Source organism: Diadema antillarum, unplaced genomic scaffold (genome assembly GCF_040938485.1).
Source record: "Diadema antillarum isolate AM-2024a unplaced genomic scaffold, OU_Dant_1.0 scf00000071, whole genome shotgun sequence".
NCBI classification, from domain to species: Eukaryota; Metazoa; Echinodermata; class Echinoidea; order Diadematoida; family Diadematidae; genus Diadema; species Diadema antillarum.
In genome coordinates this window covers 11,966,561-11,979,989 of record NW_027270960.1, presented here as the reverse complement: position 1 = coordinate 11,979,989, position 13,429 = coordinate 11,966,561, and the positions used below count along the sequence as shown (strand labels likewise).

General features: G+C 40.6%; 1 protein-coding gene across 1 annotated transcript in view; it reads left to right on the top strand.

Annotated features, from left to right (window-relative positions):
• The window catches only part of LOC139717095 (probable E3 ubiquitin-protein ligase HERC1), a 78,479-nt gene that overhangs the window by 33,167 nt on the left and 31,883 nt on the right, over positions 1 to 13,429 (top strand). Inside the window, 13 exon segments of the mRNA XM_071628601.1 lie at positions 623 to 797; positions 1,762 to 2,001; positions 2,484 to 2,567; positions 4,432 to 5,158; positions 6,135 to 6,321; positions 7,525 to 7,859; positions 8,784 to 9,242; positions 9,701 to 9,834; positions 10,384 to 10,774; positions 11,278 to 11,571; positions 12,362 to 12,472; positions 13,057 to 13,322; positions 13,416 to 13,418. Coding sequence (XP_071484702.1) covers positions 623 to 797; positions 1,762 to 2,001; positions 2,484 to 2,567; positions 4,432 to 5,158; positions 6,135 to 6,321; positions 7,525 to 7,859; positions 8,784 to 9,242; positions 9,701 to 9,834; positions 10,384 to 10,774; positions 11,278 to 11,571; positions 12,362 to 12,472; positions 13,057 to 13,322; positions 13,416 to 13,418 — 3,406 coding nt within the window.

Genomic DNA, 13,429 nt, shown 5'->3' with positions numbered 1-13,429 from the left:
CATCACTATGCCTGATATTTTGATATCTGTGCCTTTTTGTAATATTTGTTACAGCTGATAAATAACTTGTCATGGGAGACATGCTGTGCCAGTATTTCAAATATCCATGGCTGTCTGAGTGTTTCTTTGTGTCTTACCAAGTGCAGGGTGGTCCTTTAGGGGTTTCATCATGTCGCTGCAACATGATCAAACTCTTGGGCAACATCTTCAAGTCTTGTGTAACATCATCAAAAGCCAGCAACATGCTATGCACTCTCCTCAAGAATTTGCAACAAGCTCAAAATAGAATGTATTCAAACATGTGAAAAGCATGTGCAAAACATAAGAACATCAAACTACCTGGTACTTAAGATATTTGTGTGCAAAACATGAGAGAAAACATATCATGAATGTAAGCCGCACAAAGAGAGATAAGCTGTGAAATATTGCGTACTACGTGCTCGTTATGCACGCTCTGCGCATATACAATTTCTTCAATGTTCTCTGATTCTGAGCTTGCAACGTGCTCAAATTTCAAGTTGTGAACCACTCTGAAGTGAATGTTTTTCTTTTCTCACTATGGCATGCTATGCTTCCAATGGACAGTAGTATAATAGTGTTAATCTTTTTCTGATCTGCATCTTCTAGGAGATGAGGATGAGGAGGATGACGGTCTCATCCTCCAGGATGCGGTCTTTGACCCAGACAAGACTGTGTGCTGCAGTGTAGAGAGTAACCACACCCTGGTCCATGGATCAGGAGGGCGTGGCTATGGCCTGGGAGCGACGGGAATTACAGCAGGTTGCTACCAGTGGAAGGTGAGCAAACTTAATCCCCCCCCCCCCCTCCTTTATTCTCTCGTTCTCTCTTCTGTGATTTCTTGATCTATCTCTCCTCACTGTCAGCCTCTGTTTCTCTGCCTATTTCCTTAGTGAATGTGCAGTATATTTTTCTGTGTTATCAATATATTTCATCAGTGAGATTCTTAATCTTTTTTCTTTGTGAGGACGTGAAATAATTTTACTCACTTAACTGAATTACAGAATTTTACTCAAAATAATGATCAGTCAGACATGGGTTGGAATCTAAGACTGATTCATTATTGTTTTGATTAAAAAGAAAGGAAATTTCAAGATTTTATGTACAAACTGTATGACAAGTTTTGCAGCAATGACATCATGAACTCACTATTTATATAATATTTGTTACTCTTAACTGTTTTGTGAAAATTAGTGAAAATTCACACATTCATAATTTCCCTAACTTGTATCCTATTTGATCAGATTTTTCGCTGGTGTTCTTTTAAGATTTTACTCTTTCATTTCAGACCACCTTAAAGCTGGTCCAGAATTCCCCTCTAAAGGGATCTTATAGTTATAGTTGAGGCCTACTATGTAAATTCAGGTTTCTAACATTTTTGGGTGAGATAATGGGAAACCTCTTATGAAATATGAAAGAGAATGTGATTCCAAGAGGGATTCAATGTTTATTTGATGAAAATTGGTTTTGAAATGGCTGAGATATCCAAAATAGAGCAATTCTGATAAAAGGTGGGACCCACCTTTTATTAGGATCACTTTGTTTTACTTTGTTTTTGGATGTCTCAGCTATTCCAGAACCAATTTTCATCCAATAAACTTTGAATTGCTCTTAGAATGGTATGCTCTGTATTTTTTCATATGTGGTTTCTTGGTATCTCGCAAAAAGTTAAAAACACAATCCTCATCTCCACCAATACTATACCATCCCTTTAAGTCATTTTATGTTTTCTTTGTGTCATAGTTTCATGTGGTGAAAGAGAACAAGGGGAATGAAGGAACCTGTGTTGGAGTCTCTCGCTATCCAGTGAGAGACTTCAGTCACCGTACTACAGCGGACATGTGGCTCTACAGGGCCTACAGCGGCAACCTCTACCACAATGGTGAGCACACTCTGACGCTTCCCGGCTTCACCCAGGGGGACTCTGTCACCTGCGTGCTGGACATGGAGGCCCGCACTGTGTCCTTCGGCAAGAACGGAGAGGTGAGATGTTCTCATTTTACAGGAGGCCCTCGCTTGTCGGATCAGTACTGATATATTATACAAGAATCTTGGGCATATTAATCACTGGGTAACTCACCAGAGCCAGCCAAACTTGGGTGGGTTAAGTCTGAGCAATCTAGGGTAACACAGATCTCGTGACACATGTATGTTGAAACCTGTAGAGTGGTGATCAGTTGGTTAACCATACAGCAATGGACAGGAATGTGAATGGGTTCATATCGGAAACTTTTTAGAATGGTGGTGATTGACAGTGATGTACTGTACAAGAGATCCAGTGTTGTAAATTGTTAGTTTTCTTAAGGCTTAAGTTGGGAAAGTGTTTCAAATAAAATTGAATTTCACTTTACTTCTTTGTTTAAAGAAGTCAGAGATGACTCACTGGAGTAGAGTAGAAGTATCTAGAACATTATTGTGTTCTTTCCTTCTTTATAAATGTTTACTTTTCTTCATTTCTATGTTAGGAGCCACGTCTGGCGTTTGAAGACATAGAAGCCACTGAACTCTTCCCTGTCGTCATGTTCTACAGCAGCAATCCTGGTGAAAAGGTATTTCATTAATACTTTTGATGACATTTATGAAAGACTTAGTCAATATTCCTTTTGAGACATTGATTGACAGTGTTTATTCATATGTCGTTCTCCTTTTGTAAGTTTTCCCAGTACTGTCAAACACGATATTTTTCGCGGCATGAAATTTTCGCAAATTGGAGCCAACGGCCTTTTTCGCAGCATGAAATTTTTCGCGAGTTGCCCCTAACATTCAATGCATGTAGTGTAGACAAGAACTTTCATGTGCATGTTAATTTCGCGAATCTTGGCTCTCGCGAAATTAAAATGCACGCGAGCATGGCTCTCGCGAAATTAAAATACACGCGAGCATTCCTTCTTTATGCCTCCGCAACGAAGTGGCCGGAGGCATTATGTTTTCGGGTCGTCCGTCCGTCCGTCCGTCCGTCCCGTCTTGTTTTTGTCGATATCTCAAGAACCGTGTGGTGGTTTTACATCAAACTTAGTATGAGGGTATATCCTTGGGGGATAATACTTTGTGTGGATTTTAGGGTCACAGGGTCAAAGGTCAAAGGTCACAGGTTTATTTTGTGAAAAAAAATTGAAATTTCATGTTTTTCTCCATATCTCGCAAATGGTTCAAGGTATCTTCATGGAACTTAGTATATATGCTTGTACCGATGGGCAGTGATTATCTAGGGAAGTTGGGGGTCATGGGTCAAAGGTCAGGGGGTCAAAGGTCAAGGTCAACTCCTCAAAATATCACTACTTTCCTTAAAATGCAATAGGCTGAAGGTTTTTTTTTTTAAAACTTGATGTATGGCATGTATTACCCAATATATATTTTTGGGGAAGTTTCTTGCCAAAAGGTCAAAGGTCAAAAGGTAAAAGGTCAAGTGAAAGTGCTAAATTGCACTTTTTCCTCCATATCTCGAAAGTAACTCAAGGTATCATCATGAAACTTACATATTTATGCATGTTCAACCTAACAGTGATTCTCTTTGGAACTGTGAGGTCAAAGGTCAAAGGCCAGGTTTAGATAATGCTATTTTCCCATTTGATACTGAAATTATACTTTTTCTCAATACCTTGAAAATTACTCAATGCATAAACTTATAAAAGGGTCAAAAGTCAAGTAAAAATCATCAGTTCCCCAAATACCTGCACTCTGACATTTTAATCATTCATCCAATTGAACCTACACTGTAGTTCTAGGAAAGTGAACATTCAGCACATTTGTGTCAAACCTGTCATTTTAATATTTTGCCAATTGTGTGAAACTGTCATCACACATTGTCAAGACATTGTACTATAGACCTATTAGGAGAGCCATGCATTATGGCAGAGGCATATCAGTAGCCGTAGCGATATATCTAGTTTACAATATGTACCAAAGTCACTCGAGATTCTACTCATTACCAGAGATATCTTATGTTAGTCAAACATTATCCCAGTTGAAAAGGTGGTACAGCAGTAATTTGTGAATAAATTCTGAAATATTTTGTTTTACTCTCTTGGGTTGATATAACATCATAACCATCAACTTGATAAATTAATGGATTTGATTCAGAGATGACAACTCCAAACTACTGTTTGCCTGCTTCTCGTTTGCGACATTAAGAATCTTGTGCAAATGAAGGATATGTCCTTTTCGTAACATGTAGGTATACATGATGGCCTTTCCTTTGTATAACATTTTCACAATAAACTGTGCTTGTAAAGCGTAAGATGTCCATTTGATTATATTTAAGTCTGATATTTAGTTCTTTTGTCCTTTACTAGTTCACACAGTTGTAGCATAGTTCAGTTTCCAAGATGACTGAAAACATGCAGAGTGTTCCTTGCTTTTGACATATAATAAATGTGTTTTGAGATGAGATTATACTATTTTTGTTCCATACAGGTTAAAATTTGTGACATGCAGGTCAGGGGAGCTCCGCGTGACCTTTACCCCGGTGACCCCCTCTGTGCTCCGATGACCTCAATAATGACAGAGGCCCACATCTCCCTCGTCAACTGGCTCCATCGCAAGGAGTGCTGGAGGGGCGCGGTCAATGACTGCCTCCTGGGGTGCCTGGAGAGCATCCGCCCCATGCTGGGTCACCTGCAGAGTGAACTCGTTGCCGGGTGTGGTCCCGGAAGGGGCGGGGCCAGGAATGCTGGCCTGAGAAGAGGAACGAGCGGAGATGAAGAGAAGGACTCTGTGAGCGAAAAGACGCCGAGTCAAAATCTCAACGATGTCAAAGTTGATGATGGGAGGCCAGAAGATGTGCCTGAGGTCAAAGGTGAACCTGAGGTCAAAGGTGAATCTGAGGACAAAGGTGAGATGGACACACCCACTGTACCTGTAGAAAGGAGTGATGCTGATGTGACAGAGGACAGTGAGGGGACGGAAGAAGTGGACAAGGTTGATGATACAAACACAACAAACAGAACACCTAGTGTGTCTCCTGCTGACCTTTCAACCGATGACCGTGGTCCAGATAAGATAGAAGAAACGAAAGACTCCCCAAGCAAGGATAAAGCGGAGGATGAAGCAAAGGAGGATGGAAAGACAGATGGAACGAAGGATGATACAGAAGAAAAGAAAGAGGAAGAAAAGAAGGAAACTGAATCCCCTGAAATAAGAAGTGAGTGTGTAAAGACGTGTTTGTGCATACATTTCCTCAGAAAACTTGTAAATGTTGGATGAAGGCCTTTTTATTGTAGTTGTGATGACCTAACTAAGGACATGACACTGTTCATTTGTCAGGTAAGGAGCGTTTGATTATGTTCATTACTCTGCATATCCAAGTTTATCATTTACATTTACTTATATCTGATTATTGTAAAGCAGTATAAAATATGGAACAGTACTACATTGAAATGAAATGTTTTCATGTATCTATTGTTATGGCAATTTTTTTTCTCTTTTTCTATTAAAGAAGATTTCAGGTTGTCATTATATCATCAGTAGTGAGAAAAATAAGATCAAAAAGAGGTAGATTTCATAGAGATAGTAGAAATAGTATTTAGAAATTATTTGCCTTTATTAAAGCCATTGTCTACTATTGGCAGCAGTGATTAAAAAAAAATGTTTGAGATATCACATCTGATTCATGTGTATAGTTCAGTTGTATCACAAATCATCCTACCACATAAAAATTTCACAATAAAGCCACAAATATAAGGAGATATCACTAATTTTCTCAATAAACTGCATTGTAGACAGTTTATTCCAGAAACAATTTTGATAACACTATTGTTCACATTTTGTATATTTAATAATCCTTAACATTCATTGTACTGATTAAAATATTCACATTGGTTGCTTTCTATCCCTAACTCACATTTTAGAACTGTTTTGAAGCACTAAATCTGGGTTTTTGTTTCATCTGCAAATAGTACTAGTAAATAATGCATTTAACTCACATTTTAGAACTATTTCAAAGCACTAAAACAGGGTCTTTTGTGTGTTTTTTTCATCTGCAAATGGTAAATAGTGGCTTTAATGTTTAAGGGCATTCACACTACTCTCTAAGTTCATGACTGCCTGATTGAAATAATGAGTGATATGTGGGTAGGAATAGACATTATGACACAATGTTTCTCACCATCTGAACCAAGCTGTGGAAGCCAGTTGCCGGAAGGTGTGGCCAGCACTAGCCGTCATTGGAGGCATCGATCGGGGGCTAAGGATGGGAGGACGCTGTATTCACCGGCAGAGCTCCAGGGAGGCTGTCCTCCTGGGGGTGGCTAAGGTTGGAAACGCTTCGGCCAAGGTTCAGTGGGATGAAGGAGATGCCAGCATCAGGTATGAAAGTCACTTCACTATTTCACAGTCATGCTGTCAGCGTAGAGATATGTATGGTGTCTCATTGCTGACAAGACCTTGTGTCTCAATTCTCCCTATCGCATATAGCCCATATCAAGCAATATCACCTCACGATATCAATATCTGATCAAGCGTTCTTGGGACGTACACTTCCGTTTTTGCGGTTTACCCACGTCACGTCCTTCATCTACAGATATTTTCCATAATTTCGTTGTTTTGCATCATCGGCCCAACATTGGGCCACTTCGCAGAGGAGTCCCATTCATCAAATGTAAAGTTACAGATTAGAAAATAATTATTATTTGACAGATTATAAGAAAGAATTTGGTACTTCGGTGTTCAATGTGCATAAAAGCGTACATTTACACATCGCACGTTCATAACCAGAAGTTTATATCCCAAGAATTAAAGGTAAACAAAATTAGAGCACCACACGTGTTCAGATTCGGAGAGCTATATGCAATAGGGAGAATTGGCATATATGCAGTTAAACCTGTCTTAGTGACCACCTGTCTATAGTGGTCACCTGCCGTATATGACCACTCAAAACAATTCCCCCTGAGGGAAAAAGCATTTTAAAGAACCTGTCTATAGCGGCCACCTGTCTATTATGGCCACATTTTTTTGTCTCTCTTGAGTGGCCACTATAGATAGGTTTGATTGTATTATAAATCCTCCCAACTCAACTTTGAATATCATTAATACTAATTGATTTTTAAAACAGAATGATTATCAATGTGATCCAAAACAAGTTTTTACATTATTTGATGTCAACATTAATGTTATTTTGATTTTGAAAAAAAAAGAAAAAAAGTTGTGAAAAATTAAAAAAAAAAATAAAAAGTTGTGAAAATTGTGTTTACTCTCCTGAAAATTGATTTCTTGTTTTTGTTTTGAGATATGAGTTCTTGTCATCCCAGGGATGAAATGAAATATGTCTCTTCCTGTACAATGGAAACATATGTGTGTATATTTCCATGATTGATAAGAGTGACAGTTGTAATGATGTAGATCAGAGTATTGTTACAGACTCGGTGAGGGTTGTTCATTTGATATTGTAGTACGCTTGAACATAGCCAAGGTGTAAGAATTCTCACTCACATTCATTGTATTGCCTAATAGAGTGTTACTGCCCACTACTCCTTATCAGTGAATCCTCTCTCTCTCATTGTCTCCTTCCAGTGATAGTGCAATAACCAGCCTTGAGGCTGTGATGCCAATGATCTTTGACACCAGCCGGCTACACGGCCTGACTCCAGCCCTCCTCTCAGATCTAGCCCTCCTGTCCGGCTTGGCTGAAGAGTCCCCCAAGACATCCCCCAGGGGAGGGGTGGGATCAAGAGAAGAGATGAGGTCCAGGGAAGAGGCGGGGACCAGGGAAGGGACCGGTTCCCTGATGGAGAGAGAGTTTAAGGAGCGGAGGAGCAGAGAGGATGAGCAGGAGAAGGAGGAGATGTTGGAACGATCTCTGGATGATGATATAGCAAAGGCCATGGATGAAGAACAGCATTCAGCAGGTTAGTTGGTTTAACCCTTTGTGTGCTGCCAGTGCTGATTGGCACAGAAACCCCCATAGCATTCTACACACTGTCCAAAAGTCACTGGCATTGAAAGGGTTAGCGTTGGTGTATTAGAGACATTTTGGCATAAGTCTCTCATATACAGTCAAACCTGCCTTAGTGGCCACCTGTCTATAGCGGCCACTTTTTTCGTCTCCCTTGGATGGCCGCTATAGACAGGTTTGACTGTACCTCCAAAACTCTCTTATATATCTCCAAAACTAAGAGTGATCAAAACATTTCATATCAGATTGTTACTTTCTTTGATTTCAGTGTTTGTGCTTATCAGCAATATGCTTGTTAAGCTGTCAGGGATTGCAATCAGTACAAGAAAAATTAGACAAGTAAGGAAGCTTTGGTATACATGTATGACTGAATGAAATGAACCAAGTAGACTGAAGTACTGCGTCATCAAGGAGTTGCAAAAGTGGTAGAGTTTTGACAAGTAATGCCACACGTTTGTGGCATTGAGCACTTAATGATGTTTGAATGGGCTAAAGCATATTTCCTCGACATCATTTCCCATATGGAAATGTCCTCAACATTAGATTCCTAATGAACCAAACATGAAGCATAATTGTTTTGGAGTTTTGTTTGTTTTGGGTTTGTTTGTTTGTTTGTTTGTTGTTGTTGTTGTTGTTGGGTTTTTTTTTTGTTTTTTTTTTGGGGGGGGTCAAGGCCCTCATTTCAACAGATGTAGATAAGCAATAAGCTCTTCATGCATCTTCCAAAGACTATTATGTATAACAGTTGTAACAAAGCAAATAAAAATGTGTATCCATCTTATGTTTTCTTTGTATGTCATTGTGAATGTAACCTTTAGACATGGCCATAACTGTTTGTCAGTGTCTGTTTTGTCTCTGCAATGCTGTCGTATTGTAGACTCTTCACAGCACGTGAGTTCTGTCCAGCTCAAGCTAGCCCTCGAGGCCATCTCTGATGCTCCCTCAAACGAAGACGCACAACCAGCTCACTCCAATGAGACCTCGGGCACAGGGTCTGAAGTCGCTGATGAGGAAGAGAAGCCTGCATCATCTGCCGTTTCCGTGACGACGGACATGGTGGAAGAAGTCCTCCATAGCATCACACAGGACATCCATGCCATGAGCTCCAGCGAAACCACCCCACCTCCCTCGGACATCAAGACCTTCTCTACCGCTCCGACGATCAGCATGTTTGATGATATCAAGACTCGGCCTGCCACGTCTGTCACAATGTCCATTAGCACTGCCACCATTCATCTAACCATCCCTGCAAACAAGGCATCCGACTCTGCCTTGTCTGATGTAGCAACGACAGAAGGAACCACAAACTCAAGTGACACAGCAGTCAGTTCAGAAAGTGAGACCTATTGGCTACTGATTTGACTTGTACATCTAGGCTCACACTAGGACTTAACCTCAGATATCTTCATGTTTCAGTTACTCAAACTCAATGCTGGTTATAAAATATATCAAAGCAGTGATTGTTATTGCCTGGGAATATCCTTTAGTGTGGAGAATAAGTTCATTTGTTGCTTGTGTTGCTTTCTTATTTGCTGAAAAGCAAAATGAAATTGATGTTCAAATGAAGTGAAACTCTCTGAAAGTACAATGAGGATTTTTAATGCATTCCTGTCCATTGTGAACAGACTTCAGATGAAATCCATGCAAAATGACAGATATGAAGTCTGTATCCCTCTTATAATCCGTACTTGTAAATAGTTTGTATCTCTAGAACAAATACCAAAATATTCTCACATTTCCATGTCTGCAAGAAGCTCAAATGCCTTTAACATGCTCATTTTGTCTGTTTTACAGCAAAGAGTACTAGTAGCAGCAGAGAAGAGCCAAAGCCTGCCCCAGAGACCAGGGACAATGTCAAGACCAAGTCTGCTGATCCCATTGAACAGGCCAAGCTGGAAATCAAACAAGTCATGCTGGCATACATCAGGGTGAGATCTGACCGTCCACTCTGACTGGACACTAAAAGCATGTTTGTGGTCACTTCAGGCAATGTGAATATGGACTGTTAGTGACCGTTACCACTGAACAGATAGCTTACTGTTTATCTCAGAAATTTGATATGTAGAAACATCATATTTGAAGCAGTAATATTTGATGTGTGCATTGAATTGTCTGCAAGCCTTTTTTTGTTTGTTTGTTTTTTATTTCCCCCGGGTTTTCCTGGATATTTTCCATATTAAGTGCACTGAAATAGCATGTTTTGGCTGGACAAGGAATAGAATGACTGGTATTTGAATCTTTATCACTATATCAACTTAAGCAATTTTAGGAGCTTGTGTCTGTAAGTATGATTGGAATGGTATGCTTGTGTTTATACTTACCAAGAGTTTTATCTGTGGTTGTGGATGATAACCTTTTTCTGGCTCAAGTTTGATGGGTCAAAGGTCAGGGTAGCATGTACAATGTAACTGCAGGAATGTTTGGTATGTTATTCTGTCATTATTGGTTTTCGTTGCAAATTCTCCCACCCTCGTCAGGTTGGGGCCATGAAATCCCTGAGCACCATTATGGGATGCAGTAAGTATGCTGAAATGCTCCTTGTACCAAAGACCGAAACCTCCAGTAAGTCAGCAAAGCGTCAAACCAGCAGAGACAAGTCATCATCATCGTCCTCATCCACCCCGTCATCGTCAAGCACTCGGACAAAGTCGCCAGGCGAGTTTTCCGACTCGCCGCGGGAGAGCACGGAGGAGCTGCGCACCACGCTGCGATCCATCATGCGACGCCTCGTCAAGCAGGCTGTGCTGCCCTCGCCCATCAAACGGGTCGTCACCGTCGCTGAGCTGGAGAGGGCGCAGGCCATGCTCCTCAAGGTCACAGCGGGGGCGCCATTTGCACTGGAAGAAGGGGAGGCAGCGGGCAGGGATGGTATGTTCAACATTATCAGAGCACTTTATATATGGATTAGGGAATTCTTGCAATCTTATTTGGCAATTACCATGTAGTCATTTCTCACTGACTGCATTTTGATAATAACCGAAAGCATGATTTTCCATGCATCTGGAAGAGTACAGTCAGCACACATTTAGTCATACACCTTTGTTTGGGGACTTTTTGACCCATTTTATAAAGTGGATGACTCACAGTTTCTTTTTTCATAGATTTGTAGGCATTGCGTGCTCGCAGTACCTCTAGATTATACAAACCCACTTGGCTACAAATGACTTGATTAACCAAATGCAAATAAAAGTTTGGCAATGTACAGTTACATCTATTGGCAGAGAAAGGGTTTAAAGACTTAATATTCAGTCAATCGATTCTGTCAACATACTCACCTTCCATTCCTCATTCAGTAATAGTGATCTAAGAAGATTTGGAGTTTTTACCTCAGAGGCAAGGCATCTCAAATCTTTGTCTTTTCTGTATCATAGATCCTCTTAGTGCTCCATCCAAGCCCTCCCAGTCTCCGCCCCTAGATTCTGGCACCTCCCAGGGAGGCGAATCTCTGGACCAATCCCAAGATGAGGGGCTCTCCCTTGCACCTGTTTCAGCTCCGCCCACTCCGTCTTCAACCCTCCCACCAGCCTACCGTCGTCCGAGGCGCATCACCAACACCCCTGTCATAGCACGCCGGAAGCCAACCAGACCACCAAGGGTACCAGCAGACACCCCTCCACCCTCGCCTGATCCCTGTGAGATCAGCCGAGAAGCTGCAGCATGTAAGCGTTAAAGACAACAATTTTATTCCAGTATATTAGCAGCACTGTTGTGTGTCAGAGTCCCATTTGTTTATGATGCTGGTATACCATGGAAAAAGATCACAGGATACATTGTAGATTTCAGCTCCCTAAGTTTGTATATATCAGTGATAAGGTAGTTTATGATAGAATTCCTGATTTACTTTGTGTTACGTTTTGTTGGACGAAAAATGAGAATGAAACAAATGAATTGAATTGAATTGAATAGTTGATACAGTTCTGATAGGACATTAGTATTCCATTTCAGAACCAAGCCTATATACACGTATCTACAAATTCTCATTTAACCCAGAGCAAGTGCAGACTTCAATGATATGAGTCGGTCGTGTCATCATTAAATGATTCACTTGCATCATGATTTATGCATTCATGTTTACTCCAAGATTGAAATAGATTTTTCATATCTCATAGACAGTACAAACTAAGCTGTTTGCTGACTTTATAGTAGGAAACGTTACTACTGAGATATTTCATAGTAGAGTGTGGCATATTAGTAAGAACCCCACAGAAGAAAATGGGCGAATGATGCCAACCCCTTGTGGTTCACTCCATGTGACTACGTGTAGCAATAGTCAGCAGTATCAACTAGGTGCATTGTGCCTTATGAAGAAGAAGAAGAAGAAGAAGAATGGCACTGTGTTTGAAATGTACAAAAAAATAATTGTAATTTATTGATGCTTGTGTATTTAACAACCTTGTACCATCTCATCTCATCACATCTTTACCTTCTCATTACCTCAAAATTTCCCCTCAGCAGCAAGATTAACAGGAAGGCGAGCAGCCTCACCCCCTCCCCCGCCCATCGCTGCCCCCCTTTTAGAGATGGGCTTCCGTATGCCACACATTCAGGAAGCTCTCGAAGCCACTGGTAAGATGCTTCAACTATCAATTCACCAAGTCCAGGATCCAAATGCCTTGGATTGAATATCATAGTAAATCCAGTATTGTGCTGTGTGTGAATTTGTGCACAGTCCATGCCAAATCTTATTGGTAGTTCCCCTGGAATTGCAAGAGAATAGTTATGCTTCTATAATCTTTGAAAACATTTGTTTTCAACCTTCTCCCTTTGTTCTGATGAATCCTAGAAATTTTGTTTGTGAAGCTATAAATTTTTTAGCAATAAGTATCATATCTATTGCAACTGAGTGACAAATTGCCCTACAGATGGAAGAATTTCATGAATTTGAAGTCTCATAAATGTTATGCATATTATATTGTTTGATAGTTGATTTAAATATTCCTTTAGTTTTGATACTCTAATGAATAAAAGGAACAAGAATATAAAATAAAACCACAAATTCATTTTGTGGTTGAATCTGTAACTTGTCATATGTAGTTTACTTGACATAGCAATGTTCTCTAAGATGTTAATACTTTGATAAACAGTTTGCTGTTGTTAGTGTACTCATAATGTTTGTATGTTGCCACAAATCAACGTCCCATTCCCACTAGGCACGAGAGGAGATCTTGACCCGGAACGTATCAGCGTCGTGGCAACCTGGATGTTGGAGCACCCTCAGTCAAATCAACCCGCTGCAGAAGAGGACGATGAGGAAGGCATTGAGGATGTTGAGATCCGAGGGGCAGCCATGGGCATGAACACCACGGCGCTGTCGGTAGAGGGATCATTGATGTCCGAGGTGATGGGAGCATCGAGCGACAGGGAGTCTGGACTGGACGCAGGGATTGAGGAATCCATCTACATGTTGGAAGAGTAAGTTTTATGTCTGGCATGGTTGATGGAAAACCTACGGATACAGTAAGAATTCAACAGGACGTACTATCCTTTTACTTCCCTAGTCCTGAATGAGGGTGTGCCTTCATG